The sequence below is a fragment of the Echiichthys vipera genome (genome assembly GCF_963691815.1).
Source record: "Echiichthys vipera genome assembly, chromosome: 14".
Lineage (NCBI taxonomy): Eukaryota > Metazoa > Chordata > Actinopteri > Perciformes > Trachinidae > Echiichthys > Echiichthys vipera.
The window spans coordinates 13,308,335-13,329,516 of NC_139839.1; the positions used below are offsets into that span (position 1 = coordinate 13,308,335).

At 40.8% G+C, this 21,182-nt stretch overlaps 1 protein-coding gene across 3 annotated transcripts in view; it reads left to right on the plus strand.

Annotated features, from left to right (window-relative positions):
• LOC310957060 (serine/threonine-protein kinase DCLK1-like) overlaps window positions 1-21,182 on the plus strand; it is a gene marked incomplete at both ends in the record, with an annotated part of 47,176 nt that overhangs the window by 19,883 nt on the left and 6,111 nt on the right. For all 3 annotated transcript variants that reach the window (XM_083927481.1, XM_083927482.1, XM_083927483.1), the window contains 4 exons: window positions 1,062-1,169; window positions 11,385-11,479; window positions 19,864-19,945; window positions 20,821-20,993. In XM_083927481.1, the coding sequence (XP_083783607.1) occupies window positions 1,062-1,169; window positions 11,385-11,479; window positions 19,864-19,945; window positions 20,821-20,993 (458 nt within the window). The remainder of the gene's footprint in view (window positions 1-1,061; window positions 1,170-11,384; window positions 11,480-19,863; window positions 19,946-20,820; window positions 20,994-21,182) is intronic.

The window sequence follows — 21,182 nt, forward strand, 5'->3', positions numbered from 1 at the left end:
TCTGTCCCAGAACACAGAACACAATATGACACCTCCTCATGCCCTGGGAGACAGATGGCAAAAGGCAGGAAAAGCAGAGCGACAAACGCAACAGACAGAGAGACAGTCAGAGTCAGAGCTGCAGACAACTTCGCCTCCCCTCAGCATCACTATAATTATCGCCTCTGCCTAGGCTCTGCCACACTGTCATCATGTTAACACTCTGCATTGTACATAAATCACTGGGCCACAGCGACTGCCACGCCACCACATAACACACAGTCACAGACACAGACACAGACAAAGACACACACACACACACACACATGGACACACACACACACACACACACACACACACACACACACACACACACAGCAGTATGTATAATTTCCCTTTCCCGCTGGTCTAAAATGGTAATGAGCTATAATGGGGCTGGGTTAATGAACAGGAGAGGAGCAAAGTTTTGGGGATGAAGGAGGCAGGGAGAGTGTGTGAGTACCATCACATGGCTCATTTATCAGGATGTGTGTGTCTGTAAAATATCAGACCTCCGTGAGTTAGACCTGTAACTCCTGAAACACCACGATTGTTGTGTTTGCAATGCGAGCCCAGTGATGCTCATTTTTGCAGGAGATCTGAAGGTAAAACTAATTGCAGCTGCGTTAAAACATTAGAGGTTTGGTGTTTTCTTGCATGACTGAAGGTAAAAAAAATCAATAAAAAATATGAAAACAATAGTTGGTTAGAAATCCTTAAAATGTGTATTTGCTGTCACAGGAGTGACGTGTTTCAGTTGTGTGTGAAAGCTTTTCATTTAGGCACGTTTGTCAAAAAAATGTCATGTCACAGTGTCACACTTAATATTCAGCACATCATTTTTTGTGTGTGCTAACAGCAAGAGTGCAGCAGTTTTCTTTTCCCTCACTTGTAGCAGTTCAGTGGGTGCCTAGATTCAATTTGCATTCAAACACTATTCACAGACTGAAAAATGTACAGGTTTTGGGGAGTATTTGAGTGGATGAATAAATAAATGTGAAGGAATTTGTAGTTTCCAAATAGTCTTCTTTTTGTGGTTGCAGAGTGCCGTATGATGAAGTCTGTGACCTATGGGAAGATGTCTGCCTCTCTGAGCCGAGGCTCCCCCAGGACCGTCATCCAATCACAACGCAGCAAGTCCCCTGCATCCGGTAAGTTTCTTTCTTCCTCTTGTCTCCTCTTCCTCTCAAGGAACTCATTTGTTAATGGAATTTGGCACAGTGTCATCGTCCTTTAAGTATCCTTGCATCTGTGTGATTGTGCATGAGGGGCATGCGAAGTGTCTCAGACCTGATGGACACAGCTGGGAGTTGTTTTTATCCTAATACTTCCTCATCTGATTGCTTAGTATTTTCTACCTCATTACTTAATCAGCATTGCAGCAAATGAAAACAGTATGAGTAAACACTGCAATGATATCAGAGATCTGCGGAGTGTCTTGCTGTGTTTACTGTGTGTGTGTGTGTGTGTGTGCGTGTGTGTGTGTGTGTGTGTGTGTGTGTGTGTGTGTGTGCCAAAGCTGCGTCTCACTGCTTGCAGACTATGAATTCAAATGACAATGATTTCACAAGGGAGTGGAGAAAAAGGCATATATGAATGAGAAAGGTAAAAAAAAGAAGAGGAGGAGTGAGGATGAAAAGGAAAGGGGTTGGTGACTCAATCCTGCAGCTCCCCACAAGCCGTTCTTCACCTGACATACTAATGAAATGTAATAAACGGAGAGAGTTTGCATTGCAACCTGCTGCATTATTGTGCCTGATAGTGATACTGTTATGAATGTCTTCAAAAAAATAGCAAACACACTCCTTTTGATCCAACAGCAAAGATCAAATATGGACTAAAAAGAAAATACTATTAAGTCTAACAACTGAATGCGGTTTTCATGAATGCACCAGTGTGTGTGTGTGTGTGTGTGTGTGTGTGTGTGTGTGTGTGTGTGTGTGTGTGTGTGTGTGCGTGTGTGTGTGTGTGTGTGTGTGTGTGTGTTGCTCAAAGCTGGTGAGGATTTGTTTTTTGTTTTTTGATTGAAAAGCTTGAGCTTTGGCTGTATTTTAAACACCTAGTTATTCACAGCACACTTGCCTTTTTCATCGTCACTGTTATTATTTTGTGATTTGAGTGTGCAGGGACCTTTTGGGGGGTTTGGGGATGATTCTATAGCTGATGCAACATACAGAAACTCCCCAAGAGGAAGTCATTCCACCTGCTGTTGAAGCGCACGGGCGCACGGACACACACCAATGCATGCAGCAATGCAGAATGAAAAACAGCAACATGTTTGTATGTTTTATTTCGAGCTGTGGAGCAAAAGGTGAGGCGGAGGAAAAAGCGGAGGGGAGGAGAGAAACAACTGGGGTGAACAGAGAAAGTTTCTGGATGCTGATGCCTGAAAACTTTTGGGGAAAAAGGTTATGAGAGTGAGTCATACCTATCTGATCTTGTTGGATGAAGCAAGTCTGGAATGAAGGTGTGTACAGAGAGTGTGTGTGTGCGTGAGAGAGAGAGAGAGAGAGAGAGAGAGAGAGAGAGAGAGAGAGAGAGAGAGGAGGGGGGAGAAAAAATACTGACTTGTCTTGGTTGCCATGGAAACATAGCACAGTAGGAGCATGTAGCTACAGACACAATAGTCTGTGGCAGCCATATATGGCAGTGACTTCCTGTGAAATGGCCTGCAGTGGAGAACGGAGCTGACTGACGCTCGGTCCTCGCTGGATCCCTGAGTCAGACCGTCCCGACGTTTTCACTTGTGAGAAATGTTCCCCTTCTGGCGCTGCTTCCACTACTTAACATCATCAGATGTTCCAAGTGCGCTGTTGCTGTATTCATCCTCGAAAAACATCATCACTTTGGTACATGAAGAGGTCAGAGCGGAGCGTCAGGGAGGAAATAACAAATATTTGATTGATCTGCTGGACTGACGCTCTGCTTTTCTGCTTTAATCTTAACAGTCAGTGTCATCTTATAAACACAACATGCCCCCCTTCAGGACAGTTTGTCCTAGAGTCATGCTAATAGTCAACAACAGCGGACACTTTGTGCATATAAAGATGCTCATTCTGTTGTTCCGTGTGTTAGAAGAAAGCCTCAATAAGTCTAGTCCCTCCACAGACGAGTATGATGTGAGAAAGAAATGACACATTTGTGTTGATACAGAATTACAAAATTCATTCATTCAGATCCACTATATTACAGTTTTTTATTATGATCAGGGTATTACATTTACATTTGTGATTTATTTGTAATGTATTATCAAATAAAAGTTGAATGATTAAACCCATGGACTGTATCAAATCAAAACATTGCGATAATAATAATAATCACCTGAATGACAGAAATGTATAAACATTTTGATCATTCATTAATAAATCACGCAAAGCTGCCGACATTGATGACTTTATCTTCTCAAAAGTGAGGATTTGCTGCTTTTCTTGTTTCGGTTTGTTTGTTTCACGGCGATTTGAACTTCTTATAGACTTATAGGCTTATAGACTTAAAAGTTATTCAGTTAATCAGAAAGATAATTACTAGATTCATCGGTAATAACTGATTTTGTTGATGCAGAACACGAGTGTTGCTGGTCTACCGCCGCCTCGATTGGTTAGTTAGTTTGTGTTTTGGTGTGACTTCAATGAATCCGAAAGAACCTTTAAAAACACTGCAGACCTCCATCTACTCATAGCTATCCACTAACTATGAATATGTACTTCATGCAATCCCTTTAATATTGTCTAATGCCCCTTACAGCACACTAACAACAGCTAATCTTTTGCAGACAAGAAATATATGAAACGTAATTGATCACACTCCAATCTAATCTTCATCTAAAACAGTGCAGCCTGATTTGCATCACTGTATTCATTTTATTAAATGTAATAATTATGTAGGATTTAAAGTCCATGAACTCTGCAGAATAATGGATTTAATTGAATGAATTATTCAAAATGTTATGTTGCAGCAGTCAGTTATTTAATTGCAGGTCACCCAAAACCTTTTTATTTGAGATTATGGCAATGAAACTATGAACGCCACACACGAAAGCTTCTGTATCTGTTGATATTTAGAGATTTTTATTATTTCTCATCTACACTCGGAGAGAGCAAAATAGAGAAGGCCATTCATTTTAAACCTTTCTGCAGGCCTTCAGGTGTTTGTAAAAACAGCCTTGAAAGCCCATATTAATTTTCCATTCAGCCAGCACAGACTTTAATAACATTCCTTATCACATCTAATGATCTGGACCCGCACAGAGAAGATGTGAAACGTGAATTTTGCCAGAGATAGAGAAAGAGAGACGGGGGGAGTATGAGAGCATGTTAGAGAGCATGTAACACAACACGTGCTGTGGAACACCACCTGGTGTCTTCTGTGTGTCTGAAGCTTAGAACTTGACACCACTGCGGATCAGAAGTGTGGAAGGGAAGAACAAACAGACTGGGGAGACGGTCGTATAGAAACGCACAAAGAAGACAGACTTTAAGATAATATGGTAAAATTATAACATACTATACAGTGCCTACAAAATGTATTCACCCCCTTGCAAGTTAAAAATGTTTGCATAAGTATTCATTTAAGAGGACACACCTGAATCGTCAATGGTGCAGCCAATTGGTTTCAAAAGTCACGTGTTAAATTTGGAGTTTATAGGCGTTGTATGGGCCCGTCTTTGTTTAGAGTTACAGTATCAACTTCACAATAAATTGTTAGCTTTTGACAAGAGACTTTAATTAAAAGTCAACAATTTCAACCATTAGCACATTTCTTGGGTTTTTAAAAGCACTTTTAAATGAACCTTTAAAAGCGGTTACTGCATTGAAGCAAAATCTGTGCATGTTCGTGTGGGCAGCAACAGCTTCATACCCTTACTGCTGTGATCGAAACCGCTTCCCTTCCTTCATTAAAATGACTGGAGGTGGTGAGTGACGGCGCGGAGATGCGAAAGCCTCTTTACGCTCTGAAAAATAGTTTAAAAATGTTAAAATATTTAACCTAAAAACAAAACAAGCGTCACGTTTTACCTAACTAAGGTTTTCTTTTATGAAACTAAGCGATCACAGTCGCTTAATGTGTTCAGTGTGTGAATAACTCAGTTACTGCATCGCTCATTGACAAATGTATTAAAAAAATAGTGTAAAGCTTAACATATATTTCCAAATTTGAGAGGAAAAAGGTATACAATAAAGGAAAACATTTCTGTTGTAAATTGGGGATATAACTCATAAACCGTCAGATGATGGAACGAATAGGGCCGTGGAACTATTAAGTCTATGTGTTTTATCTTTAGTGTTGCTTTATCAGAGTAGACAAACACTTTGTCTTGTCTAGTCTGTTCCAAGCTGCTGAAAAATATGAATCAATTTAGAAATGCAATAACAACAAACAACTTATCAGGCAGCTTCTTAGCACAGATACAGCTGAAACTCTTGTTCTTATTGACTCATGTGTTGTTGGTATGTTCGGTGGGTGAATCATACTGTAGGTCTAATGTCTAATGTAGTCCATGAATCATATGTCTTTATCTAGGGCTGTACACAGTATTCAAATAATCTGACCGATCTCCGATGATTACGACTGATTCACTTTCAACTGTGTTATTTCAGTCACCTTGCAATTAAGGCAACAAAGAAATCTCTCAGGTATGAACAATCATATTGTGGAGGGTTTGATGTCGTTTGTGTGTGTGTGTGTGTGTGTGTGGGCAGGTTGCTGCGTATCAGCTTGACATTGTCATCATTCGAGCTTCACTCTGATGTCACAGCCCCAGCTGAGTGCCTAGACAGCCTCAAAATAATGTGAGAAAACAATTTGCACTCATACATACTCCCTGTCTCGCCATCTGTCTCCTCCTCTGATGCCTCATGTCAGCTAAAATTAACAGAGAAGTGCAGAGGGTGTCAGCGAGCATCACTTCTGATACTTCATGATCTCACCTTTCTCTTTCTGTCATAAGCAACTCCACATGATGGGAGATACTCTATGGTGAAGTGTGCAGGGCAGCCGACCCCACAAATAAATCCAGTGTATCTAGGATTAGCTTCTGCTGGCTGCGACGCTCCGGGCTGCCGGCTTCCACTCATGAAGGTTACAAATGTACTTTCTGAAAACAGATAAGCAGCGTAACAAATAACAGGCTGCAAGGGAAAATAATCTGGTATTAATATTTGCACTAAAAGCAAGATAATGACATGCAGCTTTGTGTTTATGAAACACAAGAAGCAATTGCCCCAAACGTATCATGAGGGATAGTTCTGCTAAACTTTTCCCCGAATACCTTTGGACAGCCCTCATTGACCATGCACAAACTTCCATAAATTATCATATGTTTATATAAAGAAACACACATGTTTTTCATTGTACATGCTCCATTTTTACTAAGTATGTGTATGATGAGGTGTAATTCTTAAAGGTCCCATATTGTAAAACGTGAGAGATTGTTTTTTTTCTTATTATAAAGCAGGTCGAGGTGATGTATAAATATTATGAAAGTATCAAAATGCTCAATCCACAGACAAACAGACACAGCTCGTATTCAGAAACTGTGACTTTAAGCGAGCCGTCAGGACTTCTGTACGGTTGTGATGTAACAACTATACCACTATAGGTAGAAAGTACCGCTACAGTGCCAATCCAGTCATTCCCCGGCTGCAAAGACAGGTCTGAGATGCCTAGAGCACAGATGAGTAAGACCCAGAAACGCTGACCAATCAGAGCAGACTAGGTTTTTTTGGGAGGGGGTCTTATAGAGACAGGCCCTAAAATGGAGCGTTTTAGACAAAGAGTTAATACAGGTATATTCAGAAAGACAGTATGAACAAATGTATTTTTTGAACATTAAAGCACGTAAACATGTTCTAGTAGAAACACAGATTACAAGTATGAACCTGAAAATGAGCAGAATATGGGACCTTTAAAATAAAAGTGTGATAATATACTGTATAGTTGTGGCACAAGCAGATAAGCAAAGTACAGGGAAGAACGTGATTAAGACCCATTAATCCATTACATGTCATCATAGCCGCATATCTATGTCTGTATATTCTGCAATCACTGCTTTCTGAAATTCGTGCCACATTACGTGATCTAGTACATGACACAGCTGGAGATGGATTAGGTCATTTTCCATAGGGTGCATGTTCCTTGTTAAGTTTTGTGCAGCCATATTGTTTAACAGAGCAGGAGAGAAGAAGAAATAAGACAACAAAAACACCATCTTTTGTGGCTGCATTGCATTTTGGTCAAATTGGTCTGATCAACTGATCTCTCCGTGTGTACTAGTGTTGACTGTTGATGCAAGAAGAATCTAGAAATAAAGCATTACTCTACGATTAAATGGCCGACCAGCTCTATCTGAGCGGCTTCAAACTCTTGGTGATTGATCTTTTATAAAACACGCATCACTTCTGATGTCTTCAGATTATCTTTCTGCATTCAACCTTCGAGCTGCTCTTCAAATACCTCAACACGACTTCACATTCTCAGTTCAATTTGAAAAGCTAGAAAGATTTGTAAAATGATGAAGGTTTACCTCAGCTGCTTCTAAGATGATAAGATATTGTTTGACATCTGACTGTGCCTTGCTGTAAATTTAATTATATTCTCACTCGTCCTATAGTTTGACTGCCTCGTCGCTGAGTGTCCTTTGTTATATCTTGCTGTAATCAGTTTTTGCCTTCTTCTTCCTTGCCGTTCTAATCCCTTAGTTTCATAAGCCCTTCAGGACGGTTTGTGTTGCAAACCATAGACTGTATAAAATATGGACTCTCCTGGACGTCACCCATAGGTTTCTATAGAGCCAAAATGAAGCTCAGAGTGGGCGGACCCCACTGCTAACCTGCCTGTCACAGCAACAACCTGTCACTAAAAGCGGCAAGCCCTAATTTAAGCCTTAATATTAATATAATTAAAATACACAAGTTGTCTAAAAATGTATCCCTGTACAGTTGTCATAAATGGGGAAATTAGCTTTAGAGACCAAAACAGTTTATTTCTGCTGTAAAGTTTCAACATGGGGGTCTACGCGGATTGACTCGCTTCTGGAGCCAGCCTCAAGTGGTCATGCAAGAAACTGCAGTTTTTTTGGCAATTTAGCTTCAATTTTCAGCTCTGGAAATTGCCACTTGTTGCAAACTAGCATCCGCTAAACACTACTTGCATTGAATAACTGTTTTCAGTCTGTCTATATATTGTATTTGTCCCTATCAAACAGAGCTGCAAAGATTAATTGATAAGTTGTAAACTAATGAATCACCAACTATTCTGATAATCAATTAATCGGTTTGATTAATTTTTTAATTAAAAAAAAGGCAAACATTTTCTGATTCCAGCTTCTTAAGGTGAAAGTTTTCTGGTTTCTTTACTCCTTTACGACAGTAAACTGAATATATTTGAGTTGGGGACAAAACAAGACATTTGAGGACGTCATCACTCTGGGAAACAATATAATCATCAGATTTAATTGACAATGAAAATAATCGTTATCCGCAGCCCTACTATCAAATAAACCATAAATAAATAAATAAAACGTCTTATGCCCTGGCCAGATAACTGCAGGAATAAGAAAAACCCTGACATACAGTAGCCTGCTCCATTGTATTTTACTCGCAGATCAGTCTGGTAACGTGCGGCAGAGAAAATTTGGAGAAGTTTGTCAAGCAACTGAACCAATCAGCGTTGGTTTTGAGGCGGATTTAAGTGTGACAAAACAAGAAGCCACTTCCACAGATGAGATGAGCACAGCTATCGAGCAAGCCACTCGCTTACGCTTTTTTCTCTTGGATCCTTCTGTTTGAATATGGACCGGGCACCTGATATTGGGCCTTTTATCTATAAATTTGCGTTACACAAACGGCAAATATCCTTTACAGACATGTTGTTTACTTTCTGAGCTTTGCCTCGAAGCTGTTAGCACATGATACGCTTCATTGATCTGATTGGTTGATTTGGCCCATATGTTGGTGATAGACAGCTGTTTTTTTCCAATCAGCAACCAGTATTTTCGCCCCTTCCCGAAATATCTCCAAACAAGAGTTCCCAGTGGATATGCTGAGCAAATGCAATCAATCCATCTGCCGGAGTCAGGTTAGACATACAGAGCATGCATTTGCCTTTCAGTTCAAATATAGCCTCATTTTTTCCCTCAAGGATGTTCGACAAAGAACAATAAAGCCTTCAGAATACACAGGCTGCCTCACCTGACCATCCAGTCTCCTTGAATGACTCTATATTCTCTCTTGCATGCAATTCTACCAGCTCAAAGTCTGCACATGAAAGAAAAAGAAGCCAAAATATCCAAATTATAGCTGTCATTTTTTTACTTCTATTCTCTCTCTCTCTCTCTCTCTCTCTCTCTCTCTCTCTCTCTCTCTCTCTCTCTCTCTCTCTCTCTCTCTTTATCTCTCTACCCCCCCTCTCTCTCTTTATCTCTCTATCCCCCTCTCTCTCTCTCTCTCTCTTTATCTCTCTACCCCCCCCTCTCTCTTTATCTCTCTCTTTCTCTCTCTCTCTCTCTCTCTCTGTCTCTCTCTCTCTTTATCTCTCTACCCCCCCTCTCTCTCTTTATCTCTCTATCCCCCCCTCTCTCTCTCTCTCTTTATCTCTCTACCCCCCCCCCTCTCTCTTTATCTCTCTCTTTCTCTCTCTCTCTCTCTGGTGCGCGTCAGAGTTGCGCAAGCAGCCTCTCCGCCTCTCCGTGTAGTACAGCTCTGCTCCGTCTCTCTCATTCACCAGTTTACTATCACACTCGGACGACGGAGCACGTAGGTACAGAGGTGCTGTTCTTCTTCTTCTCTTTACCCCACTTTGGATTATCACTGTGTTTTTCATCATGCTGGAAGTGGAAGGTAGGAACCCTAAACACCATTTTTGATTGGCTTTTGTGTTTGTAATGTCCTGCTCGGACTATATGTTAAAATTATGTCGGGTTGTTTTCTCCACGGATGTGACTTTAAATTTGCAATTGACTTATAAAAATAAAAATAGTATGAGGCCAATGAGAGATGTCTTTAAATGTTAAGGCTCACCGTTGTGTAACCGGGGGGAGTGCCTGTCCGTGTGCGTAACGCTGATGCTGAATTTCATCAATGAAGATGTCCAGGAATTGAACAAAAGCAGTTTCTTTATGTCAATTTTTTTTTTGCATGGCACCACGTTTCGAAAATAACAATAGCAACGCAGTGGCAGCCGGTGCTATTTCAGTCCGTTGTGGGCTTTTTCTTCTTTGTCTTGAATAATTCAGAAAGTTCTTTGATCTCGGCAGGGGAATAAACGCTATTATACGGTGAAGGTTGGACCACTTTGCTCCCAGATGTTTCACTCCTCTCTACTGCATGATGAGTGTCAGACATGCATCGGAAAGGGCATTAATTGATGAGATTATTGTTTTTTTTTTTGTTTTGTTTTATTTAAAAAAAAACATGGCATAAAATAAAGAATCTGCTGATTTTTTTTTTTCATTCTTGGCGTTTAAATTTAAATTTTTTCTCTCTAAATGCTATGGAGGAGTTACATCATTGGCCATGGAAGTCACATTATTTATATGTGTTGAAGTTCAATCACAAGGACCATCAACACTGATTTTCAGAGCTCCTGATTGGCCCTCCTACAAGCACCAGAAGCTTACCTACCTCCAGTTTGACTCACTATGTCAAGGAATAAGCAATTGACTCTGTTACCATCTTTGCATTCTCCAATTACTCCAGTTTCATAAACCTATAGGGCAGCCTAAGTTGACTTGAGGTGAAGCAGTGTCTTGTTGCCAAGAGACAATAACCCATGTTTCTAAGTCAGACCGAAAACAGGCTCATATTCATATGTTCAGATTAATGATGCTGTCAGCCTTTTTTTGGAATCTGCCTTTTTCTTGACCACACACAGGATTCGAGCACGTCGTTGATGAATCCAGTGTTCTTGTTTAATGAGGTGATGCCGCTGGGTTTCTTTGGGCTGTGCTGCAGCTGGACAAAGTAGACCGAGCTGAGGTCACTCCCAAGTGCACCAGATAAAAAAAAAACGAGGACAGCCTGCTGTTGTGTGGATGTCTTCCAGCCATGCACTTGAAGCCTGGAACATGCTGTAATTATTCAGTGAACATATAAGGTTGACTGGCTTCTCTCTGGATTTGTATTTTTGCTGAAGTAAAAAAAAAGAAAAAGAGCAGTGTGTGGACTTGAGTGCTCTTTTCCTTTCTCTCTTACTCCCCTCTTGTCCTCCTCCTCCTCCTCCTCCGCGTCATTCATGTGAATGGAGAGAAGCTGAGGGCGGAAGTGTGGGCTGCGGCTGCCGCTAGACACTCGTGATAAAACCGCTCCAGAATACATTTTTATGTCAATATTTCTCACCTTCGCTTTTGCTATCTCGTTTCCTCTTTGCAGTGAACGGGACGCCGGCCAGTCAGCTGTCCACTCCTCATTCGGGAAAGTCTCCCAGCCCCTCCCTGACCAGCCCGGGCAGCCTCAGCCGACGCCAGGTAAGACAATACACGCGACAGTCACCCATAACATTTAGTGACACTATATTTATAACACATTCCCTCTATGTTCTCAGGAAAAGGACAAATCTGTGACTGAGCATAGGCCGACAACATCTTAGAGTCGCTAGGCATACGAAGAAACCACAACATCCCAACATCTTTAGTGTCTCAGAAGGGGCAGGGCGTTCACCTTTGACCTCACGCAGTGCTGCTCTGGGATTCCAAGAATGGCTTGGCTCATGTTAGGATCCTCCAATGTTACAACTCTTATCCAATGTTAATAGATTTTTTTCAAAGGCAACTCCTCATTTCAAGCTGTTTTTCTGTCACGTTCCCACCCATACTGACCCCATAGCTCTACGTTCCCTGCCGTGAACTCTGTCTGCCTTTGGTAGCTAAACAATGAATGATGTTATCACTGACTTTTAGATGTCGGTCAGTCCGTAAATTGTGCAATATCTGATCTAAAAGTGATACCGGCGGTTGGCTTTGTGAGCGCCCTGCTCCGATCTTCATGTCTGTTTTTATTCTGTGAAATTTGCAACATCTGTTAGCCACCAAGCAGTTAAAAAAAAGAAAAAAAAAGAGCCAGTACCGACTGCTGATCTAGGATTCCTTTTTTTTTAATCAAGTCATTTCATTTTGTACATGTCCTTTTGTGGAAAGAACATAGAAACACATTTTATACTAGTAAATCAGATTATGTAAGTCATCTTTTTATCATGTATTCTGTCATTGACCTGGGTTTAAGAGAAATCCCTGATAAGAAACCTAAGAATCATATGTGCTCTGTAGCTAACAGATCTGAGATGCAAACACATGTACTGTACACTGTAACGCTAGTCACTGTAGAGAAGACACTGTTGTGCAGAGAGGGAGCATGCAGCTCTAACGGAAGAACAAACCTTGAATTCCACATTAGAGGGTTCATGTGCGGGGTGTTGTGTGTTTGTGTGCGTGCACGTGTTTGAGATCAAAGTATTTGGTAATCCAGTCTCTTACAGTGACGATGACGAGCTTTTAATATCAGCTTGAAATCCTAATCAGACTCTGTTTTCTCGTAGCAGCTCTTTAATTTGCGGGAACTCTAAGCTTGCTGCTGATTTTAGTTCCTTTACGCATTTCGGCAAACACTCGCACGCTGGGTTCACCTCACTCTCTTACATTCACGCACAGACACAACAGTAAATGTGAACCTGTCATGTATTCATATGGGCTCCCCCCTGTGTGTGTGTGTCTTGTGTTTTTCTCAAGCGCACTGAGCATTATTTAGATATATCGGAGCGGTATGTGGTTGGAGTCAAGCTGGTATGTTTTAGGATAAGATAAGATACTCCTTTATTAATCCCCAGCAGGGACATTTGTTAATATCGCACAGAAAATGTAATGGTTTGTGAATTATTTCAGTACATAAATTAGTGTGTACCATCTAAGCTAAAATCAGCTTAGCATAAAGAATGAATGTCTTGGGCTCAGTAGCTGTGGTCTCGTGCTGCATTCAATGTGCCAGGGAGAATTAATGGATGGTGGAGAGTCTGGCCCGTAGGCTTCTGAATCCATCAGTGATGAAGTTATATTGATGCAATATGAAGGTCAGCAAAGGACACATCATAAACACATCAGATTTGCATCAGAACAGCCAGGTGCCCTGAAACTTCCACAGTTTTTCTGTATTATAATGGAAGCGGGTCAACATTGATTTCAGTGTTGGAAGGGAAAGAGGTTGGCGAGGGCACACATTTATAACCTCTCTCTTCCTTTTTGTCTACTTCTCACATATACAGTACCATCACAGTGTCCAGTTCCTTCTGCTTTGTCCTTTTCTCCTCCGGATCATTTAACACAGTTTCAGAAAGAGATCCAGAAAAGTCCTAATTAGAGAGGTCAAGGAGGGCTAACCAGATGTTGTCCCACCCCTCTGCACATTTAACTACATCGCCTGCCTTTTCGCTTCCGTCCACTTTTGTCATCGGACATTAGCCATCGCAAATTAGTTTTCGCAGCACAATCCTGACCTTGGTGATGCCGCCATTAAATTTATAGTTTCACAAGCGTTGTATTTCTCGACAAGAGATTATTTGGGTCTTTGTGCTCGCTGACACTCAGTACTAAGCCTGCGAATGGCTTGGCTAGAAGGAAGGAAGGGATGCCTCGCAGCCCATTATCTCTCCCCTGCACTCAGCAGCTTCACACGCTTCAGCTATATGATGGTGTAATTCTCTTCCCCCACTTCTTACTTTTTCTATCCATCCTGTTAGCAATTCTCCCTCTGTCCCTTCCCTCCCTGACAGTTTCTAATTTCACCATCTCTCACCCATTCTCACTTCCCCACCACCCAGCCAGTCCCCCCTCCTCTCCCCACACACACACACACTCTCTCACTTCTCCATATGAAAGGGTATTAACTTCACAGGCAGAAATTATATTCCATCATTTCCCTTGTAGATTAATTCTAAGCTTCTGTGAGAAGTAGGCGCCAAGTTTCTGACACTATATTTGCACATTTCCTCTCCCTCTATGTCACCCCTGTGTAAACAGGCAAGGATAATCACAAATGTAGAGTATACACACACACACACACACACACACACACACACACACACACACAAAAATAATTTTATTGTTATGCTTGCTGTATAATAATAGCAAGCGAGTAACATTCTCACCCTTACGCCTGAAAAACTAAACTCAATCTAACCAAACCATGACTCAGAGATAAAAAAAAAACCCTCCTGTATTTAATATTTGTGTTCATAAAAGTACATCAAGAGCTAAAAGAATGACTTTAAAGCATTCAGAGCTACCATAAATCCATTTCCTCAGCAGCCGCAGAGCCTCAGTGACCTACTACGAGTGTAGCATTTAAATAGTTCACCCCGCTGGACCCTGCATTTAAACACTAAGAGGCACTTTGCTGTCTGATGTAGGTTGCTCGCACAGCTCAAATAATCCTAACCTATTTCCCCGAGCAGAATACACAGACATAGCATTGCACTATGGCTTTTCCCTTTCCCCCTTTTACACATGCATAGTTGCAAGCACACGTCTTCATGGCAAAGCGCACAGAATCACTTATACGTTTATGTATGTTTCAGAAAAATGACACTGTATATATGTATACATGAAACCTCCATTTGTGCACAGGCGGCAGACAACAGCTCAATGCACACTTGAACATGTTTTATACATACACGCTAGTATGACCTATTTTGATGAATTAGCAACAGAGGCATGAAAGACTGGTCTGCAATCATGATGCCACCCATTCCTTTCTTCTCCTTTTGCTTCTTAGAGTCCTTTCAGGGTCACTTGCCTCACTTTGAGCACCCAAGCTTTCCATATTCAATATGTTATATGAAACCTACAGACACACGCATCCACAGAGACACACACACACCCTGGATTTGTTTTCTCTTAATATCTACTGTGAAGCGCGTGCAGATGAATCGAATGAGCTGGCGAGGTCCCAGCTTTTCCCAATCTGTTTCCTGCATTGAATGTAAAAAACACAGACAGGGAAATAAATCATTAAAACAAAGACAATACCCAGTGACTAGCAGGTTGAACAAAAGAGAAACAGAAGGTCTGTGCTGCCAATATAGCCAGGTGATAGAGGTAGCTGTTTCTGTGAGCATATGAGAGAAAAAAAAGTGCTAATTGTCAACCGTAGAATATCACCTACACCCTCCTCTCACCATTGAGTCATTTACATCTGTAATCCGTTGAATTGCATGCTCCATCTCTCATTACTGTCCATATTTTTATGTTGGGTGATTCATCATTAAATTATGTGTGTACGTGTGTGAGCGTGTGTGTGTGTGTGTGTGTGTGTGTGTGTGTGTGTGTGTGTGTGTGTGTGTGTGTGTGTGTGTGTGTGTGTGTGTGTGTGTGTGAGAGAGAGAGAGAGAGAGAGAGAGAGCAGACTGAAGGTGTGTATTATGAAGTTGTCAATTCTTGTCTCATCCATGTGAGTGTGTTGTTACTAAAGATTGTATTTGTTATTTGGTTGTATTATATTTCTTATTTCATGTCGTGTTGATGTCATTAGACGGCTTGTCCAATTTTTTTTGTTCCCATCTGCCAAAAAGACTGGCTGCAGCACATGATGAAAACTGGAAGATTTTGAATTTTTAAAGCTCTAAATGAACATTTTATTTCCTTGAAATTGTTCATGAATTATTCAAATACGGCTCATTTTTAACATATCTTAAATTGGCAACATGACATTTTCCAGAGGGCTTCAGGATGTTTTCGTTTTTTTTGCACTGCCATTTACATACGTGTATGTAAAAATGAACATTTTCTGTGTGCTCTATCACAGGCAAATTATATTTGATAACCTGACCCATCATTTACACTTTGTATTTTTGTCATGTAAGGCTGCCAGCTCTTCTTGGCTCATTTGTTTCTGTTTGTATTTTCTTTGCTTCGTGTATTCATTTCCTTTTGTTGATGTCATCATTAAATTCATTGTCGTTTCATTTTCATCATGTGTTTTTCTTCATTTGTGTTGGTTCGCATGTCATCATTCTCATTAGATACAAAAACAGACAGATCATTTCCAGTAGATGGAGGATGATGATGTTCCCCTTTATTAAACTTACGTCTGTATTCAGCCGAGCAAAGAAGAGATTACAACACTGACTCAATCCCAGTGGTGCATTCATCTCCCCTGTCCCACTGCTTCCGTTCTGGATGTTTTTTTTTCTAGCTTATGGGCAGCCCAAGTCTCCCATTTTTTAATTTTCCCTGAAGCATTTAATCACGTTCCTGTGATTCCCCAGGATTGCGGTCCATACGGATCGTGATTAGAAAATGTCTCTGTGTCCAACTGGCAGAGCAGAAAGTCAGAATCCCCAAACACTGTTGAGCTCTTTAGATGAGAGCCAAATAGATTATGTTTCTTGTCTGTCTAGACACCAAAATAAGAGCCAAGAAATATTATCTGCTGTACCTTGTGTCCTTATGAGACACAGAGTGGGAACTTGGGACAAAACAAAGCACTATGTTTCTATCAAATCTTATTAGATTTCTGTTCCGCAGAAGCAAACACCAATAAATCCTGCTTCTGCTGAATGTTGCGTGACAGTGAAAGTGACGAGAAATGCAGCTTGAGAGGAGGTTTGGCTCTCTCTCTGCCTGAGGGACGAAAGAGAAAGTCGGCTTTAGGATGTGTTTCGTAATCGGATTCAAACGGGGTCATCAAGGACAGGGCGAGCATTACTCTTAAGTCGTTTTGTAAACTTGCGGTGCATTTTTATGCTGAATTCTGCAGTTGACAGAGTGCCTTCTCATTATTTCTGCTGCTACAAACATGAGATGATGCTCCACGTTTAAGGTCAATCTCTGACATACTGTTTAATTCACATTTATGCGCCGATTAGTATTCAGTCGCTCGGTGTTGCCCTTGCGGGTTTGAAGAGCAATGTCTCCTGCCATGATGTAAAAGGTTTGTCGGTGTGTTTTTCTTTTTTTTGTGGTGTGAGTCATAGCCAAAGCAAAAGAGTAGAGATGTAGAGCTAGGAATAGTATATGCTGTGTTGTGCAACGGGGAGAAAGCTGGATGGTCTAACAATAACAAGACAGATGTAATGATCAATATCAGCCAGACCAAACTCCATACATCTTTCTTCCTTCCTCTTTGTTTCTTGTCTTTCTCACTGTGACTGTCACTCCATCTGTCTCGTAGTTTTTCACACAGGACGGAGAGACACAATGTTCATGTGAGGTTGAACCATACCTCCCAGCCGGCGGACAGGAAATGGCCATATATAGGCTTCTGTCTCCACACTGGAAGTCTGAAAGGCTGCCTCTCCTCTCTGTGAGCAGTTTCCATAGCAACAGTATTTTGTTTCCCTCGGTGACAGGAAGAGAGAGAGATGGATAGGAGTTTAAAATGAGAAAGCGAGTAAAGGACAGGGCTGGATGTGAGATAAGGGCACAGGAGAGGTAAATATACGAGTCAGGAAAAGGGAATAAAAAAACAGAAGAAGGATGCTTTGTAGATAAAGCACAGGAGAGTCATTGGCTTTATGGGTATTAAGTGGGTTTTCTTGTTCCGGGATGAGTGCCCGAGCAAAAACAACATTACATAAATCAAATCCAGCCTGACTCACAGTTACATTCACCTGTGGCTTTTAGGTCACAGCAGTAGGGATGAGTAAATGAGCTGACAGTGACTTGAGCTCAGCTCAGAGTAATTTTCAGACCTAAGACATTTTTTTGATGGGTGGCCTTTTCCTCTTTTTTTGCCATGACTGCAAACTCCCCAGGCTGTATCACAGTCTGACTGGATACCGTAGAAATAAGACAAGAAATTCTAGTTCCCAGCAAGCATTTTACATGAATTATATGTTGATCTGCAGTGTTGGAAAATCAGAAAATCTGATATGATTTTACACAGAGTCACAGTTTGCATTGAGCTTTTAACAGCGGTGGAATGTAACTAAGTACATTTACTCAAATACTGTGCTAAAGTACTTGAGTATTTCTATTTTTTGCAACTTCTTATTTCTACTTCATACATCTCAGAGACAAATATTATACTCTTTACCCCTCTATTATATGTCAACTTTAGATACTTTTTATGAATACTAAATATAAAAAAAACAATCAATGATAATATGATGTATACAGTAAAGCATCAGTAATTATAGACCTTTTTTAAAGTTGTAAACATAAACATTCTAAATGTGTCCCAGTTTATTTCCTGTTGTAGTGAATGTGAATGACATCAGCTCACAGGAAGTTAACCAGGACCAAGGCTGTTGCCTAGCAATGGAATTCCATTAAAAAGGTCTTTAATCCTGTAATAATGCATAATGTGTACTTTCTTTTTTGGTACTTTAAGTGTACATTGATGCCAAATCTACAGTATTTTTTTCCGATTTTGAATGCACAACTATGACTTGTACCATTATTTTTTACAATGTAGTAATACTACTTTTACTCAAAGCTTTAAATATTTCTTCCTGGCTTTTACAATGCCATATTAAAATTTGTTGATGCCAAAGTTGTCCTCCTTTTATGCGTCACCTTGTTACAAATGCTTGCTGGGTTATTATCATAACAATGGGCAGCATCCATTAATTCAGCAACACTTTTTTTTTTTAGATCTCATCTCTTCATAGGAGCCAGGACTGATTCATGTGTGAATAATACTATGTGGTATGAATTCCCATGAGAGGGCTAAAAAAATACTACACCTGCACTGAAATGATCAGAGACAACATTAGTTACCAACAAACTGCTCTCACGCAGATAGGCTCATGCATCACAGACACACACACATACACACACACAAACGCACGCGAGCACGCACACACACACACAAACACACACACGCACACACACGCACACACGCACACGCAGACACACACACAGAGTGAAGATCACTTACAGTACAAACTGCACTTGTTAATAATTCACATCGGCCAGTTTATATTTTAGAAGAATTACGAGGGCGTCCACGTCCATCACTGGCCACCACAAGACTGACTGTGCGGCAAGAGAGAGGAGGCTACGGAAAGTGAGAAAAATGTTCATCTTGCAAATGAAGGGACAAGTGAAGCATAATCAAATTGTCCAAATGGAGGAGATGAGAACAGAAAGATGGACAGGAGTGGAGGAACGACAGGAGAGGAGTAGATTCTCATTTACAGTCCCGACTAGATCCGCGCTCCTCGTTGCTTCCATGACAACCAGACAGAAGGTCACGAGGTGGAGGGCGTAATGAGTTTTTGTCTTTAGATAGATGCAGACGCCGCACATCTTTCCCCTTAATGACCTACCACTCACCAGCCACTTGAAATGCAGTATTCATCCACCCTTATTGTCACCAAAAACCTGTGTTTTTACGTGTTATTAAAGGTATTAAAAGTATTTAGGTGTAAAACGAAGGTCCACATGGATACGAATGGCTTTAAAGTTATGTGAATGAAAGCAGCTATTTAGGATGCAATTGTCTGTCCAAAATGGACACCCAGAGGTGCTTTGCTAAATAAGCAACCAGTTTATATTCAGCTCAGTGGCTTAAGTAAATCTGTTCTGGCTCTTTTTGTGAGCACAGTGTACATGCAGCACAGGGCAGCACAACACAACAGACGGACATGCAAACACAAAGACAGACTTAAGGATGTTCTGAGGATGAGACGAGTCGCACAATGTCCCTTTGTCTATTTTTGGACGGCCATTTTTGTTTCGACTGGGTTTGTAGCAGAAGGGACTGCTTAATGGTGTTTTGTTGTGTGTGTGTGTGTGTGTGTGTGTGTGTGTGTGTGTGTGTGTGTGTGTGTGTGGAGTGGATTACAATCTATTTTGGGTGATAATGCAGATTAAAATAATTACCTCTGCTCTCTGTCTCCCTCTCCGCCTCTCTGCAGGGGTCCCAGGGTTCTTCCACCTCTCTGTCTTCTACTAAAGTTTCCAGCTCAGTGGAAGACGGGGATGGCCCTGTTCCTGAAGGTGAGGGGAATCATTGTTACAAGAATGTCCCATCTGTCTGTCAGTGGGCAAAGGCGTTGTACTTGCAAATATCATGCGTGTCTGAATCATTCATGACCTCTGATGCATCATTCCTGTCTCTGTGTTGCACATCCTGTTCTCATCACCTCACTTTCTCATACTCCCCCCCTCCTTTGGTGTCTTTTTTCACCTCTCTGACTCCATAAAACTCTGTGACACTACAAACAATAGTATGCGGGTAAATTTTGTACAGTTTATACCAGGAATGTATTAAAAAAACCACATAAGTTGAGTCACGGATCTCTGACATTTTCATCATTGATTAGATGACCTTCTCAAATGTTATAAATCCATTCATCAATTCAATTGAAAGCTGATTGCATATATTTGCCATTTAATTTTAATTTAGTTCCGTATTTACTTTTCCATTTGCCAGCTTGATTGCCATTTGCAGGGCTCTCTGCAGAGCCCTAGTGTAACAAAATGTCAACCGTCGGATGTAAATAGAGCCCTCATTGGCTCTGAAACTCAATTTGATAAATTCATGGTCAAAATAATTTATAATTGATCTACTTTTGATTATAGGAATATATATATATATATATTGAAGTATATGTGTTATCTGTATTTGTTTATTTAATATTTTATTTATTTTCTGCATAGTTTGATCTCGTAAATGTATTGTTTATTTTGCATTTGCAAGTTTACTAATCCTAACTTTTTTAACCTGTTAAATATTAATGATTGAATTGTTATTAGCTATTAATACTATAGCATTTAATAAAGGTTCTTTAGGTCCTCTCTAATAACCTTTGTGTGTGAAGTGTAAACTTGAGTCCCTCAGCTGCTCTAAACCTCGTCCTTCCTCCCTGCAGCTGAGGTTCTAGTCGATGAGGTTCCAGCTGTGCCGTCCTACATATCCGACCGCTACAAGGTGGGACGCATGTTAGGCGATGGGAACTTTGCTGTCGTCCGGGAATGTGTGGAGCACTCCACAGGACGGGAGTATGCTCTGAAGATCATCAACAAGGGCAAATGCAGAGGCAAGGTAAACTATGACTCTGAAGGCAGGAGAGTACTTTACAAGGCTAATGCTGCTTGGCATAAATGTTCCTATTGTAGAAAAAGAATGTCAATAAAACTAAGAAACAGCAAAGAAAAACAGATTGCAATTCAACAGTGCACACAATTTCTATGCAGGATTATTATAACAGGAGAATAGAAAATCCCTTCATCT